The sequence below is a fragment of the Fusarium venenatum genome, assembly GCF_020744135.1.
Source record: "Fusarium venenatum strain MPI-CAGE-CH-0201 chromosome Unknown EDB82scaffold_4, whole genome shotgun sequence".
NCBI classification, from domain to species: Eukaryota; Fungi; Ascomycota; class Sordariomycetes; order Hypocreales; family Nectriaceae; genus Fusarium; species Fusarium venenatum.
The window spans coordinates 4,931,803-4,951,657 of NW_027072132.1; the positions used below are offsets into that span (position 1 = coordinate 4,931,803).

Here is a 19,855-nt window from a genome sequence, read left to right on the forward strand (position 1 = left end):
ATAACATGAATGTCGAAAGGATCACAAAATAAACTGCCTTAACAGTATCATATTTGACGAGTTCATCATTGATTGATTGGATGAAATAATTCAGGGTATATATCTCTTTCTCTTTGAACCACATCTTACATGGTAGGATATCTCATCCAATTCCCCCCAACACCGTCTTGTTCATCGTTAGATACGAAAAGTAAAGCAAAGCAAAGCGAAGCGAAGCAAAGTCAAGAGATCTCAATTTCTTGATGACAAATAAAAACTCCATATGCAGCCAATTCAATATCAGACACAATCTTATAGGTACGAGATAACCAGCTCTCAAAGCAACGTAAAAGGAAAAAGAAAAAAATAGACATCCAGTCATCGTACAACAGGGATTAAGTATATGGGTATCGGCCTGGTTTCCGGTTTTCGTCTTCATACATCTGATCGTGGGGCAAGGAAGGATGCCAGAATCCAAAGTGGAACATGGACATCCAAAGTAGGCGTATTATCGATTTTAGTTAAGCATCCGACTTGACTTCGTCGACCGTGTCAGAAGACGAGGCTCGGACCTCGTTCCGCAGTCCAGAAAAGCCATCAGTGGGCTGTTGGGAGCCGAGCTCCATCTCCAACCGAGGACCCCGGCTCTGGCTCCGGGTTCGCTGCCTTCGACGAATAGGTCGATGCTGCTGCTGCAGCTGCTGCTCAACGGGGGACGCAACACGAGAAGGGCAGTGCTCTCTTCGAAGACGAGCATGGAGAAGACGGCGTCGAGTTGGAGAAGGTACTCTTCTAGGCGAGGAGGGGCGAGATGTGTAGCTGAGAGCTGGAGAAGCAGCACGTCGACGAGAGCGGCCTCGGAGGTTGCTCGACTCGTCTGCTGGTGCGGCTCGGAATGTGCGAACGCTGCCGCGGGTCATGCTTCGCTCTCTCTTACGGCCTCGGAGGACATCGTGATCGGCAGCTGGGGACATGGTGGTAGATGGCTCTGTGTAGGATGAGGAGCCAGGTGCGACTCGAGCAGTCATGTTGTGCTTTTGTTCTTTGGCAAGACTGGGATGAGAAAGATATGATAGATGGCAGTTAAGTCGTTGTGAAACCACAAGGCAAGTAATTTATAGCCAGAACAGAGAAGAAGAAGAGCAACAATAACAAATAAAAAGGTAGCCGAAAGGTTTAAACGAGCAGATCAGAAGTAAAGTTCAGCAAGGAATCTTCTTGGATCTGCGATCACTTGAGCAACGGCTGGTAGTAGACGTGGCAGTGGCACCGTAACATGTAAGTTCAAGCTCAGGTATTTTTTTTGGATTGAAGTTATCCAAGAGGACGAGCAAGTGGAGGGCCTGGCTCGGCATTTATATAAATAGTTATGGCAAGACAGGACAGGACAAAGGTCAAACAAAAAGGGGAACAAAACAACTGGGAATGGATACGGCAGTGGTAGTCCAGGTAGGCCAAGGGATTGAAACCTTGAAGGGAGAGACTGAGGAGACTCCATGACACTAGGTGACCTTACAGGGAGATGGTGGAGGTGTAGAATACCTGGTGGATGCTAGGCTACCTAGTTCCAGGTAGGAAGTTAGTGGAGGGGTGCGTGTGCGGCATTGACATCCCGGGGGAGATAGATGGGGTCTATGCCTGCTTGACATGGATCGATCCATGCCTTCCATTGCCTTTAGAAGCAACAGTTCTAGGCAGTTTTTGTTTTATTTGAAGCGTCTCATCTCATGTTTGTTTGTTCAATCAGATGATGGATGGCATGGTCACTGCTCATATTTCACCCACCTCTAGTGAGTTGCTCGCTTTCTTGTTGGACAAATATACCCTACTCTGATTGATCCCCTGAATGTGGTTGTTGTTTATCTGTTACTGCCATACCCTTCAATATCATCCATGCTATCAATAGATAAAAGATACTGTACGAACGATATCCGTTATGGAAAGGCAAATTGATCGGCTCTCTGCCGGCGCTGAACTCTGTTTCCTTAGCCTCCCAACACAGGATCGAATCTTGAATAGCAGCATCTCACCAGGCGTCAAGGTCTCTACCATCCAATACAACTCAACACATCCCATCCCATTTCATCTTTCCCCGCGCTGCTACACGGAGGGGGCCGTTGGACAGCCACATCTATGCTACACTGTCCCTCAGTATGACTACAACCACGACTGTCTTGTCTTGGCTCTGTCCGTGGCAAAACCTTCAAGACAGGTTCATTAGCAAAAGAAAAAGCCGCCCCCAGACTCAGAGTTGGTATGAAGAGGCTTGGACTTTGGACAAGCCAGCAAGCCTACCCCAGACAAATAACGACTCTTGATCTTCAGACGATCCTAACCAAACTAGAGCTGACGAAACATGACGATGCATATTATGACGCAGAAGCTAACGTATCAGCCTCCACGAAACGTGCTCATCGTATCTTTTGTGCCTGTAAATCATGTTTGAAAGACAAGGTAACTTTTGAGAAACACAAAACCCCTGTAAATCAGCAATCCATCTTGCTTCTCGAGAAACATGCACAGAGAAAGGGTCACCACAACTACAATTGACTCAATTTTGAATGGTTTGTAACCGTCATCATCAGCAGCTTTTGTGCCGGACAATGATACTATGTATGTGCCGAACCTCTGGCGTCGGATGCTTGTTTGATTCCTTACCTAGGTACTTACTTGCCAGCCTGCATTTGCAGTCCCTCCAAAATAGTTGCACGCGATCAGAGGATTTTGTTAGCGTCCAGGGCACTTGAGATGCAACCCTTGTTGGTTCAGCCCTGGCTCAGTACCGTATATCCTTTAGTCTTGTCTTGGGTTTGGTTGGTTGGTTCGTAGTGCCCTTTGAAGATTCCCATTCCCGTTCGTTCACTCATCCGAAGGAAACAATGTAGATTTTGTCCATGCGTTTCTAGCAGCATCTAAACCTTGGCTTGTTCCGAGTGCAATGCACACGTAGAATCTGCTGTGTAATGCAACGCAAAAGGCCGAGACTCCTTCGTCTGGTGTTGTCCAACGCTCTTTCATAACGGAATGATCCTAAACGTTGCCTCAAAGTCAAAAGCAACAGACTAAAAGAAAAACTCGGAAAGAATCCGCTTATGCTGCCACACAGGAAATGGAATGGGAATTGCAAAGCATACGATGGGATTGTCAATCTATTCATGATAAAGTTTGCTTGATGACCGATAGCAACGAACTGAGCCAACCATTAGAAAAGGTTTAGGCAGTGGTTGGTCTGTTCTTCTTAGCGGACACGAATGTCCGGTCCTCCGTCTGTTCCGTGTCCTCATCCGGTGTTTTCGGGGCCGGGAGGCACCACCAGGACCACTTACAGGGTCTGCTTAGGACTTCTGCCATCTGTTAGTGCGATAGAGTGTGAAAAGAGGAAAGGCATAAACAAGCCAATTTCAAAAGCATAAACTCGTGCCCGCATTTGTTCATATTTGAAGCTGTTAAGTTCCTCAAGAAAAGATCAGCCAATTGATTGCCTAATAATAGCAGTTCCAAAGCCAATAGGTCTCCCTTGTTCGTCCATTGTTGTTGTTGTTTTTACCCCTTCTAACGTTAGTCTTGGTTTCCAGTTCCTGTTCCGGGCTTTCTTAGGGGGCTCAGGGGTACGTATCCACCAATCAAGCCTGGTGGCCCCAGTCGCAAGTCGCGGAGGGCTGCAGTCAAGTGGAGGAAAGCTTTTTGGCCTGTCACAAGCTTGAAAGCATGACAACTTCAAACTGACACCATCGTCATCCTGCAACCGGCTTCCTTTTCGTTGTCACTGTCTAACGAGAGCGCGATATCCTGCTGTTGACGTGTTTCTTCTTCTTCTTCTCGTCCTAATTACTTCTTCTTCTCATTACTCTTTCTCCCTTCTTTAGTACCTAACTACCTATATTACTCCTTTTCTTCTGGAACAAGTACACAATCTACTTCCCACTTCCGTCTACTATCACATCTTTCTTCGGCCACTTTCGAATCATACCAAAACGCGTTTTTAACCGACAGAACTATAACGAACATCCGCAGTAACTTTCGGCATCACGAATCCACGTACCCTACAGCGTGGGATGGATTTTTCGACATTGTAAAATCACTCCTTATAACATCCCTTCCATCACCAATATGCCTCGTTCGCGACCCGCGACAACAGGCTATGAACGCCTTGCACAAGCCGACGACTTCAGCGACGACTCCGATGAGGATCCCCTCTCCCAATCATACGCATCTCTCCAACCCGCAGCCGCTCCGCGATATGGGCCTGTTTCGCAACCGCGCCATCGTTCTGGCATGGCCAGTCCCAAATCTCTGACCTCATCTTCTCAACCCAAATTCCGTCACCGTTCAGGAAGTAGTGCTGGTGTCGACCTGAAGGCCATCAATGCTCGGCTTGAGCGCTGGGCCGATGAGATTGCGTCGCGCTTCAAGCGCAAGGGCAAGAACCAGCAAGGCGAGGAGGAACGTCTTGAAATACACTATTCTGTCTTTCAACCTCCTGAGGGTGTTCGACCCGTAACTGCCGAAAGCACTGCTGTCCCGCACGAGGGTGTCATGTCAAAGACTGAGTTTGAGACCATTGTAGAGAGTGTCCGAAGCGCTATTCGGCAGGAAGTTCATCCCAGCATGATCTCGCAAGGCAGTTCTGGCAGTTACTTTGCTCGAAATCCAGACGGCAAGATCGTGGGTGTTTTTAAACCTAAAGACGAGGAGCCTTATGCCGCAGGAAATCCCAAATGGAACAAATGGATTCACAGAAACCTCTTTCCATGCTGCTTTGGACGAGCTTGGTATGTACTTCTCAGATCCCTGGCTGAATTCTGCTGCTAACACATTTGCAGTCTTATTCCCAACCTTTCGTATGTAAGCGAAGCAGCTGCATATGTACTCGATTGCCAACTAAGAACGCACCTTGTCCCGTACACTGATGTTGTATGGCTTGCCTCCAAGTCTTTTCACTATCCCTTCTGGGATCGCCGCAAATTCCATCGCAAGAAGACACCTCTCCCTGCCAAGCCGGGCAGTTTCCAAGTTTTCCTCAAGGGGTTCAAAGACGCCAATGTTTTCCTCCGAGAGCATCCTTGGCCTGATCAGTACTGGTCAGGCTTTCGCACAAACGACAATCAAAACAAAAAGAAGAAGAGATGGACTGAGAGCTGCCGCCCTTCAGGAAACGCGTCTCCAAACGATGGATACAACAGTGACGACGAAGAAGCTGCCCAAGGCGCAAATCTTTTGGGTCCTGATAATTTCATTTGGACTGAGAGCCTCAAAGAGTCATTACGAGAGGAACTTGAAAAATTAGTTATTCTCGACTACATAATGCGAAATACAGACCGAGGATTGGATAACTGGATGATCAAAGTCGACTGGGAGACAGGCAAAGCCTCAATAGTGTCTGATCCCATTCAACTGAACATGGAGCCAGTCGCAGAGGAAGAGGGCCCTCGACCTGTCGACCTTTCACAACAAGGACCTCGTGCTACGAGGGCTTCATACCCTTACAAGACACAGAGACCGATGAGTGCTTCGAGTCGAAAACATGTAGGAAACGAGCCGGCCATCACCGTTGGAGCCATCGATAACTCGTTATCGTGGCCCTGGAAGCACCCTGATGCTTGGAGAAGGTAAGCGTGGAGTAGTGAACATATCATCAAGGAGCATACTGACTTACAATCCAGTTTCCCTTTTGGCTGGCTCTTCCTGCCTGTTGATCTTATTGGGCGGCCATTTTCTCAAAAGACTAGGGATCACTTCCTGCCTCTACTAACATCTACCTCATGGTGGACGCAAACAGTGCTTTCGCTAAAGAGAGTATTCCAGATGGATTGTGATTTCCAGGAACGCATGTTTGCAAAGCAGATAGCCGTCATGAAGGGCCAGGCCTGGAATGTCGTTGAGACACTCAAGACTCCAGACCATGGCCCTCTTGAACTCACTCGCAGAGCACGAGTTTGCGTCTGGGACGATCTGGTCGATGTACCTGTTGCAGTTCCTATGCGCAATACTTCCTCAGAAGTCCGTCGCAACCCCCACGTTCGTCAGTCTATGGACGAGGCCGACATTGCGAGCTCAGCTCCTGCTAATAACCCTCCAATCGAAGACCTTCTTGGCCTCGCCAGTGCGCCCGCGGATATGCCTCACCCGGGTCGGTTCGAGCTCTCATCTCCGACCGAAGAGACGGCCCTGTCACCAGCCGAGCAACCTTCAGGTGAACCCAACTTCCTCGCACCAACAGGGCTGCAGCAACATAGTGGAGACGTGACTGAGCGTCCGGCCGCCCGGCCAGCTGGAGTTAGGAACAGTTACCAGGGACCAGCCCGCACACTCAACATGTATGAACCCGCACGCCAGCATACATCGCGGCAACAACGGAGATATTCGTTTGCTAACGCTGCTGCTCGTCGCAATAGCAACACTATCGCACAACAGTATTATGGTGACAATGAAAACTACACAGACGATCTCGAAGGTGATCTTGGATATGCTGCGGCCGAGGGGCAGATGGGCAATCAACGCAAGGTCATTGTTGAACGACTCGAAGCGGTCAAGAGTAGGAACCCTGTTTTTGAGTGCTGGTGAGGGCCTCAAACTTTGGTTGCAGACGCTGGCCTTGGTTTGCTTGACGATGTGAACTACCAATTGTCTTGCGATACTTTGCAGGTGCTAGGTACCCACGACGGGCTCCGCTGTACATCATATCGTAGTTACTCTGGCCCTTGAGGGCATGACGTTACATTCCATGCCAGGGTCATCTCAATCTTGCCCATCCAGGGGTAATTAGGATACATCTGCACGGCATCAACCTCTACTACATAAGCAGTTTGTTCGGATATTTTGTCAGGCGTTAACTGGTTTGGGTTCATGTGCATGACAGTGGTTGGTAAGGGGATCATCGGGGAGACAACGCGGTCAATGCTCTTGATCTGATATGCGTGTCTCAGTGGAAGTCAATGCATTCTTACTATGTATCGCTTGGAAAGAGGAAGGCTAGGAAGGGTAACGAGTACACCGACGGCGCATGCAACTAGGCCGGCCAGAGGATCCAAGCTGACATGCATGAGGAATCAGTGGCAACCAGCAGGCCGTGATGTGATGTGCGCAAACGGCACGGGGCCAAGAGCCAGAATATGATTGCTACTGCACAGTGCAGTCTAGTATTGTGGTCTCAGTCTTGGCTTTTTCTTGCTCTACCTTGGATTTGCTAGACGAGGGTTCATACGCATTATGACGGTTGAAAATAAGTTATATTATGGCAGCACCTTGAACTATTCTTGGTGTATGATTTCGGTAGCATTCATTACAACCCTCGTTTTTCAGGATAGGCTGTGTTGGATTAAAGCATATTTAGAAAGGGCTATATTGCAGTATAACAACTGTATTGACAAAAAAAATCCTGTGTCATGTCTTGATTCTATGGGATGTACTATATAGTGTACGTACTATACTACCAACAACCAACAATCCACCATTTCCCAGCTCTCTGGTCAAATCCCGAGAGTCTGGGTCGGCAAACTATGGCTCGAACATGGCTCCCCTGTCTTTGTGGTAGCAGTTCTAGCATAGCGTGTTGACCTTTCTTTATTGGTGGGCAAGCTAAAATGGCTGCGAGGTGTCTCTGTTCTCGCTTGTGAGTCTTTGTTCCGTTTTTCTAAAAGTCCATCACGGTTGAGCTTATCCGTCTGGAGAAGATCGCCTTGTGATGCTTTACCACGTCGTCAAGAGGAGGTGGCATTTAGTTGAGACCTTTTGAAGCGACTTGACAAGGTGGTTTCTCTCCCCACAAACTCCCATGCTGGCGACCCGCCCTCAAAGTCTGGCTGCGGATACCCCTAATACCGTACATTATTAGTAGTCCCAGCAGCCACTAGACTTGTCCAAGTCAGTCTATGTGGGATGATCGAGATGCTTTTGGTCTTGCAATAGCCTGCCCGGCATCACTATAGGCATAATCGCACGGTGTTCTCGATTTTTCGCACGAATTTGAAAGCTGGAGGACTGGGTCGTATTGATTCTCTTGTCACTTTTCTCTCCTACATGTGACCAGCCGACCTGCAATCCTTAGCCGTCAAGGTACGGGCACAGTACCATATGCGGGTCAAGACTTACAAGAATGTTCCCTCCCTCAACACTTCCACTCTGCCAGAGGAGGGGAGGGTCCTCTCGGTACCCACATCGGTCTCCAAGTCTCTTGTAATATTTGATGGTTCGCCTCAACTCTCACCAGATATGGTAAGTCCAATTACCCCTGTCATGGGTTGTATGAGCGCGCGGTGGTATTTTCGTAGAATCAGCAATGGTCTCTCAATGGCCTTTCTTAACGTATTGGGCTAGACAATGACTTTGGTTCCCCATCTTGCCACTTGCACCAAGGCAACCTGCAGCGGCCCGTCCACAAGTACAGATCAGGCCAACGAGGTATTGGTTGCTGTTCTCCCTCGGTTGGCACGCCGCGCCAAATTCGACAGGTCGTATGATAACAGCAGGTCAAGAGAAAGGATCAACCAAAGAGGGTCCAAAGTGCGCATCAGCCGCGGGAAACAACTCAATGCAACTCAGCGGCCCATTGCCAGCATCTATGCGACCACAGAGACCTCCTTCGTGCGGACCTCTACCACTAGGACTCCCCTGTATTCACGCTTTGCATATTCTGCGCCTGGCCGAGCTTCTTAATTTTCTGGTTGTGGACACATCAAGCGGTGAAGAGATGAATCTTTCGGAGCCTGGTTCAAGGGTTATCTTTGTTTGGCTTTCGAAGTTCTAGCGCTCCAAGTGTGGATCATTTTCATTATCGCTGAGGCCTGTCGAAATGTGTTTTTGATGATACGGAGGTCCTCCGGCTGTGGGCTTCCTGTTGCATCTGCGCAACAAACCCTGGCATTCCAAGATTTCTTCTGTGGGAGGAATAAGTTATATCAGCAAGGGAGCTCGCTCACTGTCCTTGCCAATAATAACACGCAACCAACAGAGTTTTGTAGACCATTCGTTGGCAAAGCGAACAAACTCTTGAGTATAGTTGCACGGTAAGCTTAGGGGCCTGTTTCCCTAAGGGGGTCCCACGCCCACGTCCTCGGTATCAGCATGGCTTCCATTGGATTGTGCACCCAGAGGCTTTCTCTGTGTGACTATGATCTTGCTTTTTCCTCCCTTCGGAAATGCTGTTACGCACATGATGGGCTATCGCCTCAGCATCGTCTTCGCCTTATGGTCACAGCTGCCAGTGTTGGTGTAGGACAGCCTCACCATTGGCATGAGATGGTTCAAAGCTGGTGGATGCCACCCTCCATAGCGGATAATGGTCTGAAGCCATACACGGGGTCTGCAGTAGTCCCGACAGCCGGGTGCCTGACTTTTTGGATGGTGAGAAGATTCTATCAAGCCGCAAAACGGGTCCAGCAATTGGCTCTACAGGAGCTGCATCTGCATGGAGTCGATTGTGGTTGACTGCAATCGTATCCGAACATGCGGCAGTCCAGCCCCTCCACTTCAAGTGGAACGTGTGTCATCGAGCAAAGCAGCCATAGAGTAGGATGGCGATGGGACCACCAGAGGCTTCATAGCTGGTTATTTCCATGTTTGCTCACTGGGAGTCATTTCCATGCCCCAGGCCAATAACATGCCGCAGTGGTCCAAGCAATCATGGGCCATTGGGGTTTCAAATTCAACGTCCGAGTGTCGTCAAGAGGCAGAAAAGCCAGCCTTGCACCGTTTTGCCCAGATGCCGGTAGGCCCCAGTCGAATCCGCCCTGGACCCTTGTATTTGCTCCTATGATCAATGGTACAAGGAGGGAGCCCCATGGTAAGCCCGCTTTACTATAATCCTGCCTGGCTCAGCACAAGTAACAAGTCAGAGTTCTGGGGCGTGAAGATCGGCATTGAAGCTTAAAGGAAGCACATATTTGCCGGCGCATGTCTCGCCTGTCCACCAGATCATCTCCGCAATCTTCGAGAAGCCCCTTGACGTTTGTAAGGCCGCTAGATGCAAGGCCATCATAGTAGCAACACGTTTCGGACCTGACATCCTGGTACTATGGTGGCTCTTATACGTCGGACTAGGGCCATGCTTTAGGTACCACATGTTTTCCCAAAGATCGATAGTAGTCTGAAATTCCTTTTTTGATAAAGGAGCCCAGCTCTGCTATCGTCTTTTGAGCATCCATTAGCGCACTTGTACTTCCCATACCATCGGGTCCGAGAGTCGGGTTCAGAAAACGATGGAAGCCGAGTAAGCCAGCCAAAGATCCTATACATGGAAATTCTGCTAAGTTCCTATGCAAAGAGATGGTACCGTGCCTCTGGACGAAACCTTTACTGAGATAGTCGAGCATTGTGGGCGTTCTTACCAACATTACTCCTTGAAAAACGATACTTATTTTGCGCCTATCGATGAGGTAGGAGTGAAGACGCTTCCAATGTCATGTTCTTCAGCAGAAAATAATATATCTCGTTAGGACGAAGTTTCGCGTCTTGAGATGATGCATGGAGTCCTCAGCGGTCTTTTTGACAGGCGTCTTATATTCCCTCCTATCAGGTCTCCGCGAAGAGTGCTTGATTGCGGTTGTGGTACTGGAGACTGGGCGATGGAAGTCGCTACACAATACCCTGATTCGGAGGTACGTTCTCCGTGTATTTCCAGAGGGCCTTTTTTTTTTTTTTTTTTTGGTGAACTGTTGCTATACGCGGATTCAAAAAAGAAGAGAAGTTCGGTGTCATTTTCATCCCAACATCCAACTGTTGAGAAATGGCTTGTAACCTGCCACTTCTTCTGCCTCTCCAGGACATGGGTTGCGTTTGATCTCGCGAGGCATGAACTATATTACTCGGCCCCTATGTTATCGAGTATAGGGGGCGAAAATGAGAAAACCTTTGACTGATTGGTTGTCTTGTGCAGGTTCTTGGCATCGATGTAAGCCCACACATGATACCAGAAAACCCTCCTGACAATATGGAGCTTCAGGTTGATGACTTGAACGCGAGGTAAGCTATTCGACATCAGCTTATTTGACGATCACTGACGAACGTTGTCCGTAGATTCACATTCAAGTCCAACCACTTTGATCTGGTCCATAGTCAGATGGTAGCAGGAGGAATCCATGCAAATCGATGGAGAAGCTATGTCCGAGACATCTTCCGCGTCTTGAAGCCTGGTGGCTGGTGTCAGATTGTCGAGATATATTTCAATGCCCAATCTGATAATGGCACATTGACCCCTGGTAAGTGGAGAATTCTCCTTGACTTGTTGGATTATTCATTTTGACCATGCCAGGTAGATCATGCTTTGTCGCAGTGGTCAAGACAATACTTGGAAAGTCAAGAGCCACACCACGACCCGCGAGCACCATTGCAAATGGCAAGCTGGATGAGAAGTGCTGGCTTTACCGAAGTCGAATCGAGACTCATGACATTACCGATGTGCGGTTGGTCGGGCAGTATGATGGAATGGTGTCTTGTTCGTGTATTTCGAAACTGATTAATGAGTAGTTCCTCGAGATTATGAGATCGGTGTGTCAAATAAGGATAACGTGAGTCAGCTGTTGTCTTCGTTGGCTCTGTACCCCTTCACGCAATTTCTTGGGTATGTTGACCGGAGTCTCTTGACGGATGCCGTGCCACTAAGCTTTGAATAGGATGTCTTTCACCGATTTCCAACTTTTGGTAGCCCAAGCGAGGAGCGAAGCAAGCAACCCGGCTTTCAAGGTAAGATTCGAATTTCTTGTGTTGTGAGACCGCCTTTTTGATTAGCGATCTGACTTGGTTGGTTTGATGATGATTATAGGCATACTTTCCTCTGTAAGTTGGTCAAATCCTTGGGCAGTTGTTCTCTATTCTGACAAGTGACACGACAGTTATGTTTGTATTGGCAAGAAGCCGTGTCGATAGGAGGTTACACTGCCATGTCGTTGAAACAAAGTTTTGTTGGCTGGCAAGGCAAGTGGCAGTGGCGCGCTGTCAAGTGGATAATCGAGGGATATTGGATGAAAATCCATATATTGGTGACAAACAAGGCAAAAGCACACAAATTCTGTGAGAATTTGAGGGCAGGCGCCGGAGAAGGGAAAGTGCAGGTGCTCAGGCTAGAGAAGGAGAAAAGAGTCAACTCCTTAACTTCCAACATCCATGAAATGGCGGCCCATCCCTTGTTGTGTATGAAGGCCTAAGGAGTGACTTGAGTCGTAAACGACTGGTAAATGGACACTCGGTACCGACAGCTTGGGACCGATGTGTAAGAGACTTGTTACTTACGGCCGCAACCTTGGCTCTTGGCCAGAGAGACCCTGCAATGCTAAGACATAGGTGGAAGATGGGAGAAGAAACAGGATAATCCAATATCCAGGTATGAAGAGACATTTATTCAACCTAGGGACTTGTGCCTTATGCTCGGCATACAAACAAAACTTGGATATATCTAGCAGCCAACACTCATTGGGCTGCAAGGTCAGTACTCATTTCCCGGTCAACTCCTTTGGCTGAACTGCCGATGTATTCATCTCCACCAACAACGCAACCAGTGACTTGTTAGGTAGCTTCAAAGCAGGAGGTGGTCATTCCTGGGTATCCCCTATACCTGTTTTCCAGCCCTAGCATTTGCTGATTGTTTAGTCTAGGGCTTTTCTGAAGATACCTTGGTAGTTGATCATAGATCTGCGTTAACAATGTTCAAGCCGCTCGTTGGTCTGTTCCTCTTCCACCAAAGCTAGTGCGTAATCCTACACACCTAACTTAGTGGAATGTAATATCAACGGGATCATCCCCGATCCTTGTTCAAGAACAGGCGAGTATGTACCTAGCCGTACCATGAAATGATCAGGTGATTTAGCGTTATCTCAAGCTGTGTTGAACAATCAAGGAAGAAGGCATTATTGTGGAAGCATTCAGTTAGGGTAGCGGGCAAGCAGGTGTAATGTTGAACAAATTATGGTTGCTATTACTTGCTGTGAGATTTCAACGAAAATGTAAAATGTGTTCTCTTGGTAGGTGTCTACATCCAACTCCCGGAAATACGGCCAACAGCCTTCGATATCTTGAAACGTCTCAAGCAGTCCAGTCATGCCCTGTATTCTATCAATAACTCCCCATATATGACAGGAACTGGGTAGGATCACAGTTTCGGGGAATTTAGCTAAGGTTCTAGACGGGTTCCCTAGCAGTCTGGGGTCCTGCACTGGCACATGCCCTGGAGCTGTCCATCCCGCCAATCACAATCGTCAATTGGGGCCATCAGCCATGGGAAATTTTGAGCTCCCATCTCGTCCGATTTCCAGCTCCAGCTCTTCAGATCATATTGCCAAACGAAACAGCCTCTGCACGCCCTACATCAAACGAATATCTCAGCAGAACTCTTGATATCAGCTTCCAAAATGGCTTCAAGACACTCTATGCAACTTTTCCGGGCGCTGCGCACGTCTCAGTCCACTATCCGTCAGCCCGTCAACCGAATCTCTGTCTGCCTTTTCTACTCAACATCTACCGAAGATGCGCCTGCTCCTCTGCTCTCCAAGCTCAAGGCTGACCTCAAGACTGCCATGCGCGCCAAGGACACCCCCCGTCTGACTGTCCTTCGAGCTATCATGTCTGCCAACCTCAACGCTTCCAAGACATCAACCCCCATCAAGACCGATGTTCAGCTCGTCGCATTGATCCGCAAGATTCAAAAGGGTTCTCAAGATGCTGCCGCGGAGGCCAAGGCCGCCAACCGCGATGATCTCGTTCAGAAGGAGGAGGATCAGATCAAGGTGCTGAACGAGTACATTGCCAACAGCGGCGTCGAGAGCTTGACTGAGGCTCAGCTCAAGGCCATGGTACAAGATGCTGTTGAGGGATCCAAGGCTGCTGGTGTTCAGGCCAAGTCCATCATGGGAGATGTCATGAAGCGATTGTCTGGTGCTCTTGAGGGTAAGGATGTTGACAAGAAGGAGTTGTCCAAGATGGTCAAGGAACTTACCGGCTAAGACGGTTGATGCATGTCTATGCATGGTGTAAAATATGTATACTATCGTATAAACTAGCGTTACGATTGTTATGAAATCAATCAGATACCAGCTGGTTGCACGAATCAATGCTTTGGGTATTTCCACTCACCACTTACTTTCTCAAAACATGCTCAACAAGCAAATTATGAACAAGAGTAAGCGAAAAATTGCCAGCAATTATATCTCTTCAATCTCATAGCATGCGATATCTACTGGTCCTGCTTCATATCCGTAGAGTGAGGCTTTACCGAACGACTCCACTCAGTCAAGGTGATATTTGGAATAGTGTAAGTGACTCACAACAACCAAATCGATCACAATACCTTTCCTACTTCTACTCTCCTTTGTTCTCCCTCTTCCTCGGCATTTCAAACCCCATCTTCTTGGTTACACAACTCTCGGGGCCAAATCTCTTTTTATCATGACTTCCCGTCGGAACATCAGCTCCGGCTCTACCTTTGAAGAGCAAATCGGATACTCACGAGCTGTCGCAACTGGCGACTGGGTATTCGTCAGTGGTACTACTGGGTAACTATATACTTCCACTTTGTGAATGAAAACATGTTAATATGCGTTAGCTATGATTACACAACCGGAAAGATATCACCCGACGTTGCTAAACAAGCCGACCAGACCATGAACAATATCGCAGCTGCTCTCGAGTCCGCTGGTGCTTCAGTGTCTGACGTCGTTCGTGTTAAATACATTCTTCCTGATCGAGATGACTTTCCCAAGACTTGGCCAGTACTGAAGAAGTGGTTTGGAGAGGTTCGTCCCGCTGCAACCATGGTACAGTCTGCATTGATGAAGGAAGAGATGAAGATTGAAATCGAAGTCACTGCTAGAATAGGATGTGGTAAACAGGACAAATAGACCCATGTATGCCATCTAGAACCTCAACGAAGATGTCCAATAAAAGCTTTGCCCAACTGTGGACTTTCGGGTTCTTTTGTAGTTGATAAATTGCACCATGGGCAGACTTTTGTGGATTACGTAGATACATGCCAACTTTTCTTCTAGTGTGCCAAAGGGGCAACCAGACTTCCCGCAGCAAACGCAGTACCCATGGTGACCAGACTTGACGTCGACATCAAAGACAGGCCGCTAATACCATGCCCAGAAGTGCACCCTCCTGCTAATCTTGAGCCCACAACCATCATAAAACCTCCGATTCCGGCAAACCATGGGTTGACCTCAACGATATCACTGGGTACAAAGGAAGGAAAGATCTTGGTAAGAACCCAAGCACCAGATGCCATGCCCGCAGCGAACAATGTGTTCTGCCGGCTACTGGGCCAAGAAGTGCCTCGTGTAAGCCACCAGAAATGGTTACCAAATTCTTCGTAGGAACCTGAGATGCCCAGCATAGAGCGACGGGTGAGAATGGAGAAGAGTTGCGAAAGTCCGATGAACAGACCGCCGCCCGCTGAGAAGAGCGACCAGTCCGAACCAGTGGTGTAGGTGACTGAAGCAGCAATTGCATTAAAGCAGGCAGATTCGAATACAGCGGTAGTTGTGTCTTTGGAAAGGCCGAGGTTCTCGTCAAGAGTAACTGTCTCAGGTTTCACATCTGCCTTTTCCCTTTGAGCCTTGGCTGTCTGCGCGACATAACCAGTGTATGCAATACCACCAACAAGAGCTCCGCCAAGGGCGTGGAAACCTGTCCGCAAGCCGGCTCCAATTTGTGCAAACAATGTCCCAGGGCAAGATCCTGAAAGAGCCATACCAGCTCCAAGCAGAAATCCGCCTATGACGTTACCATCATACTTTCCAAATAAACCAATGGGAGAAGAGCTTCTAGGCTTGAGCTTAACGTAGCCAAAATGTTCAGCAATTCTGTATATGATTCTTTTTTGCAGTATATTAGTATGTGTTTGGGTGTCGAATGTGAAATACGGTTACTTACGCACTGCTTGCAACGGCACCAAGAGTGGTTTGCAACAGATGCCAATCCTGGAACTTGAATTGATCGATGATTGTTGAGGGTAAATACGCGCCTCCTGCTATCGTAGAGGCACCATATACTGCGCCTGATAGTAGCGCAGCCATTTGGAAATTCTCCTGGTGTCTAAACGGTTTGGGGGTGGATGTTTGCTTGCTTGATGATTGTGACGACTATTTGTTAGACGCCGATTTTCGGAGTGTTGGTCAGCGGCGACATGCAACACCTCTTAACGTGTGAGATGGTACAATTCCAAAGACAAATTAGACCATCCAAACCGTTTAACAAACATTCTTACTAAGATAAAAAAACAATACGATATGCTCCTCAAAATTCATATATTGATTTGTTCATCTCTTCCATCTTAGCTAGGCCGTGCTTGGCTATATACCATAGGAGCTTACCAAACTCTGATGTGGGAGATCGCAGGAATGAGTGATACAATATGTTTATGACCACGCATCTATAAGTTAAAACAAATATATAATTGGCTTGAGCATCGATGACGTGAAACAGACCAAAACCAATGCCTGCTTTACTTGGCGTTTACACATTAAGACGAAATCTATGTTCTGTACTCTTGTATAGGGTAAGTTGTTCATCAATGATAAGGAGCGATTGAAGTTGTATATGAAAGTTATCTGTTATTTTAAAGGCTCGGATGATATTACGAGCTCATGGTGTAGATATAAAGTTAAGTTTTAGTGCGTAATTCCCTTTCGTTGCCAATCGCAGGGTTGTTTTTACCCATGATCCCCGTGTTGAACTCCATGTGTTTGGCTAGCTGACCACACAGAAGCATCAAAATATCTATACCTCAAAAAAAGAATAAAATGGCATCGGGAATTACCAAACGATCTACTGACCTAGATACTGAATATTATTAATCAAAAGCACGATTTCCAAGCTCTTGCATCATCGAACCCGTGCTTCTGTATAGCTAGATCTAACAGCCGAGGTCTACGCTGCGGGGCCATGGCTATTCGATGGCTATCTCGTACATACTTTCTAGCTCCAACTACCTCTTACATCAAAACAGCTTCGAGTAATCATTACAAGCGGCAATCCTCTTCCCATTTCACATTGAATTCCAAGTAAATTGGTAGTATCACAGCAGCAATTATGCCTCGAGCTCTCACTCTACAGCACATCGAAGGCGCAAAGCCGGGCAAGGTTTACTATCCGTCAGAACAGTTGCTCTTAAAATCCAAACACAGTTACTAATTCAGTATATAGACTTCATATCAAGGAAGTGCCCAAACCAACGCCGGGCCCAAATGAAGTTCTAGTTAAACTTTCGGCGGCTGCGCTCAACCACCGTGATCTCTTCATGCGTCGCCATCTCTACCCAGCCATCTCATTCACCAACCCCATCCTGGCAGACGGCTATGGTACTGTCGTCGCTCTCGGACCCAATGTCACCCGCCAGGAACTCCTAAACAAGCCTGTTATCCTCACTCCAATGCGCGGTTGGGACTCAGATCCTGCCGCCCCAGAGGATAGCCGCAAGTTCGCAGTCACTGGTGGCTCCAAGCTCACCGAAGTCGGCACTGCCCAGGACTACATCGTAGTGTCAGAACAAGAGGTCGAACCCGCTCCCGAGCACCTCACACCTGCCGAAGGAGCAGCTCTACCTCTTGTTGGTCTTACGGGCTGGCGCGCGCTAGTCACCAAGAGCAACGCTGCCTTTCCTGGCGCAAATGTGCTTTTGACAGGCATCGGAGGCGGTGTTGCGCTGCAAGTACTTCAGTTCGCGGTAGCAAAGGGCTGCAATGTATTTGTCACATCCGGCGATGAAGCAAAGATCACAAAGGCCAAGGAGATGGGCGCACAGGGCGGAGTCATTTACAAGAATGAGGCATGGGATAAAGAGCTTCGAGCACAACTGCCAGCTGACCGGCCATATATCGATGCTGTCATTGACGGCGCAGGGGGTGAGATTGTGAGTAAAACTGTGCGGTTGATCAAGGCCGGCGGAGTAATTGTTCAGTATGGCATGACTGTTTCACCAAAGATGGACTGGCTTATGTCTGCAAATCTACAAAACATTGAGCTGAAGGGATCCACGATGGGATCTCGCAAGGAGTTCCGGGAGATGGTGGCGTTTGTAAACGATAAGAAGATCCAGCCTATCGTCAGCAGAACGGTCAAAGGATTAGACAACATCCAGGGCATTGATGACCTCTTCCAAGATATGGATAAGGGTAAGCAGTTTGGAAAGCTAGTGATTGAGTGGGATTCTGGCAACGACGCATCTTCAAAGCTGTAAACGAACGATTGACAAATATGATGTAATGCCTTATCACAAATATTAGACATAACTATTCGAAAACAGTTTTTCTCAGCTATTAATCCTCAAATAGAAACAAGAACGCCAGGTAATTTTTCAGGGTATCATACACCTCGAGAGCTTGCACATGAGATTGACGCAACTCACACCAGTTGCCCACCCATGCAATATGCAATGTCGGAAGCTCCCCTTGCTTACTCTTCCGTCTTCTTACGCTTCTTCTTGGGACGACTCTCCTCTGGTGGAACAAAGTCGGCCTCGCGCTCCTTGATCTTCTCCTCCTTTCGCTTGTTCTGCTTCTCCCTGCGCTCCTCCTGAGCAGCACGCTCCTTGCCGACCTTGCCCAAAAAGTACTCGCCAGACTCGATCTGTTTGTCGACTTTGCTCTTCTCAGGAGCTGGAGGGAATGGTGTGTAGACCTTCTTGGCCTTGTCGTTGACCTTATGAGGCACACGTCGCTGGCTGAGTGTCTTTTTCTTGAAGTTGGGCAGGAAGCGATCCCAGCTCTCGTTAGCAAGTTCAGGATCCTTTGCAAGCTCTTGCTTTATCATAGCTTCCTTGATGTGGTAGATGGGGTGAATGTTAGCCATACAGTCCTCCACGACTCGTCGAATCTCCTTCAGTCCCTTGTAGGGACCCATGGCTGATACTGTGTTTCCATGGACGAGAATATAGGTTTTTGTTAAAAGTTCAAGGGCCCTTTGAAGTGGTTAGCTAAACTTCTTGGCGATGAAAATACCGGATTCTTACTTGAGAGTTGTACCGTTATGCCCAAGGAGTCGCTGGCGGCGTTTTACAAAGCGTTCTTTACTACCCACCAAGGAACGAATCTTGATGACATCGCAGGCAATACCATCCTCGAGAATCTTGATAGCTTGAGGTGCAGGGACGCTTCTTGCCAGCAGTTTGATCAAGTCCCTGGCCTTAAGAATTGCAGAAGGATCAGCCGTACGCAAAGTTGTCTTAACCGTCATGGCACCTTCTATAAGGTCTAGACTGCAAGCAATACCGAGCTTCTCAAGTGCTCGAGTAATCAGAGGCCATACCTCCTTCAAATAAGACTCTCTGTAGCGTGGGAAGAGTGTCATGAAGCTTGATTCCTCGGCAAATGGACCGCCGACGTTGTCTTTAGCTGTGAAAGGTTCGACCTTCCATTTGTCGATGTCGTCCAAGTCCCAAGGCTTGTCTTTGTTGTTTGTGGAAGGCATTGTTGTTGGTATGGAAAACCGCTTGAATAAGGTGGCTGAGTGTCGAAGATGAGAGTCCCAAGTTCTTTATTCTGATTTGGGTACAGTCAAGACGTTGCGCAAAGCCGCCTGAACAAGAAGAGGGTTGTATCGAGGATGAGATTCCCAAGTTTTGTTGTGTGAGCTAAGCGCAGTCAAGGTTGTTGTGGAAAAGCAAGAAGGCTGAGTATCGAGGACGCGACCCTCAGGTTCTCTTGTCTGAGCTGAGCGAGGTCAGGGTTGTTGCGCAAACCCGCGTGCAGGAAAAGAAGAGTTGTTGAAGATGCGTCTCTCAAGTTTTTTTTTTTCTGAGCGTAGTTGAGTTGAGGAAAAGAAAGTCTGATCAGTGGAGCAACCTGGCGGTGGGGCATCATGACCACGTCACGGGCCAATCAGAACACCAAAGCTTTTCGAAGTGGTTCTCGAATTTCTTCAGCTCGCAAAACACCACTAAAATCGTCGCATC

At 48.0% G+C, this 19,855-nt stretch overlaps 8 protein-coding genes across 8 annotated transcripts; 5 read left to right on the forward strand and 3 right to left on the reverse strand.

The window, feature by feature from the left end:
• Positions 1–312: 312 nt before the first annotated feature.
• On the reverse strand, positions 313–1,088 carry EDB82DRAFT_332656 (uncharacterized protein). Its single transcript, XM_025738712.2, has one exon. It carries the CDS (start codon positions 1,005–1,007, stop codon positions 501–503), a length of 507 nt encoding a protein of 168 aa, XP_025593445.1. The 5' UTR covers positions 1,008–1,088; the 3' UTR covers positions 313–500.
• A 3,001-nt stretch (positions 1,089–4,089) lies between these two features.
• On the forward strand, positions 4,090–6,543 carry EDB82DRAFT_435008 (phosphatidylinositol 3 and 4-kinase-domain-containing protein; the record flags this gene model as incomplete). The annotated part of the gene is made up of 3 exons (XM_025738713.1): positions 4,090–4,751; positions 4,803–5,588; positions 5,643–6,543. 3 exons carry the CDS (start codon positions 4,090–4,092, stop codon positions 6,541–6,543), a joined length of 2,349 nt encoding a protein of 782 aa, XP_025593446.1.
• A 3,620-nt stretch (positions 6,544–10,163) lies between these two features.
• EDB82DRAFT_515957 (S-adenosyl-L-methionine-dependent methyltransferase) lies at positions 10,164–11,610 on the forward strand. The gene is made up of 6 exons (XM_065608994.1): positions 10,164–10,186; positions 10,241–10,574; positions 10,853–10,938; positions 10,993–11,174; positions 11,232–11,536; positions 11,589–11,610. Exons 2-5 carry the CDS (start codon positions 10,434–10,436, stop codon positions 11,429–11,431), a joined length of 609 nt encoding a protein of 202 aa, XP_065463458.1. The 5' UTR covers positions 10,164–10,186; positions 10,241–10,433; the 3' UTR covers positions 11,432–11,536; positions 11,589–11,610.
• Positions 11,611–12,864: 1,254 nt separating this feature from the next.
• On the forward strand, positions 12,865–14,105 carry EDB82DRAFT_515962 (uncharacterized protein). Its single transcript, XM_025738716.2, has one exon. The coding sequence runs from the start codon at positions 13,320–13,322 to the stop codon at positions 13,908–13,910; it is 591 nt and encodes a 196-aa protein (XP_025593449.1). The 5' UTR covers positions 12,865–13,319; the 3' UTR covers positions 13,911–14,105.
• A 25-nt stretch (positions 14,106–14,130) lies between these two features.
• Positions 14,131–14,900, forward strand: EDB82DRAFT_332945 (Endoribonuclease L-PSP/chorismate mutase-like protein). The gene is made up of 2 exons (XM_025738717.2): positions 14,131–14,459; positions 14,510–14,900. Exons 1-2 carry the CDS (start codon positions 14,353–14,355, stop codon positions 14,802–14,804), a joined length of 402 nt encoding a protein of 133 aa, XP_025593450.1. The 5' UTR covers positions 14,131–14,352; the 3' UTR covers positions 14,805–14,900.
• On the reverse strand, positions 14,876–16,186 carry EDB82DRAFT_332965 (uncharacterized protein). The gene is made up of 2 exons (XM_025738718.2): positions 15,838–16,186; positions 14,876–15,779 (listed from the first exon to the last, which is right to left on the reverse strand). Exons 1-2 carry the CDS (start codon positions 15,978–15,980, stop codon positions 14,948–14,950), a joined length of 975 nt encoding a protein of 324 aa, XP_025593451.1. The 5' UTR covers positions 15,981–16,186; the 3' UTR covers positions 14,876–14,947.
• A 315-nt stretch (positions 16,187–16,501) lies between these two features.
• Positions 16,502–18,207, forward strand: EDB82DRAFT_515967 (uncharacterized protein). The gene is made up of 2 exons (XM_025738719.2): positions 16,502–17,057; positions 17,110–18,207. Exons 1-2 carry the CDS (start codon positions 16,996–16,998, stop codon positions 18,140–18,142), a joined length of 1,095 nt encoding a protein of 364 aa, XP_025593452.1. The 5' UTR covers positions 16,502–16,995; the 3' UTR covers positions 18,143–18,207.
• Positions 18,208–19,705, reverse strand: EDB82DRAFT_515969 (uncharacterized protein). Its single transcript, XM_025738721.2, has 2 exons — positions 18,914–19,705; positions 18,208–18,862 (listed from the first exon to the last, which is right to left on the reverse strand). The coding sequence occupies exons 1-2, from the start codon at positions 19,369–19,371 to the stop codon at positions 18,358–18,360; spliced, it is 963 nt and encodes a 320-aa protein (XP_025593453.1). The 5' UTR covers positions 19,372–19,705; the 3' UTR covers positions 18,208–18,357.
• Between the last annotated feature and the right edge of the window lie 150 nt (positions 19,706–19,855).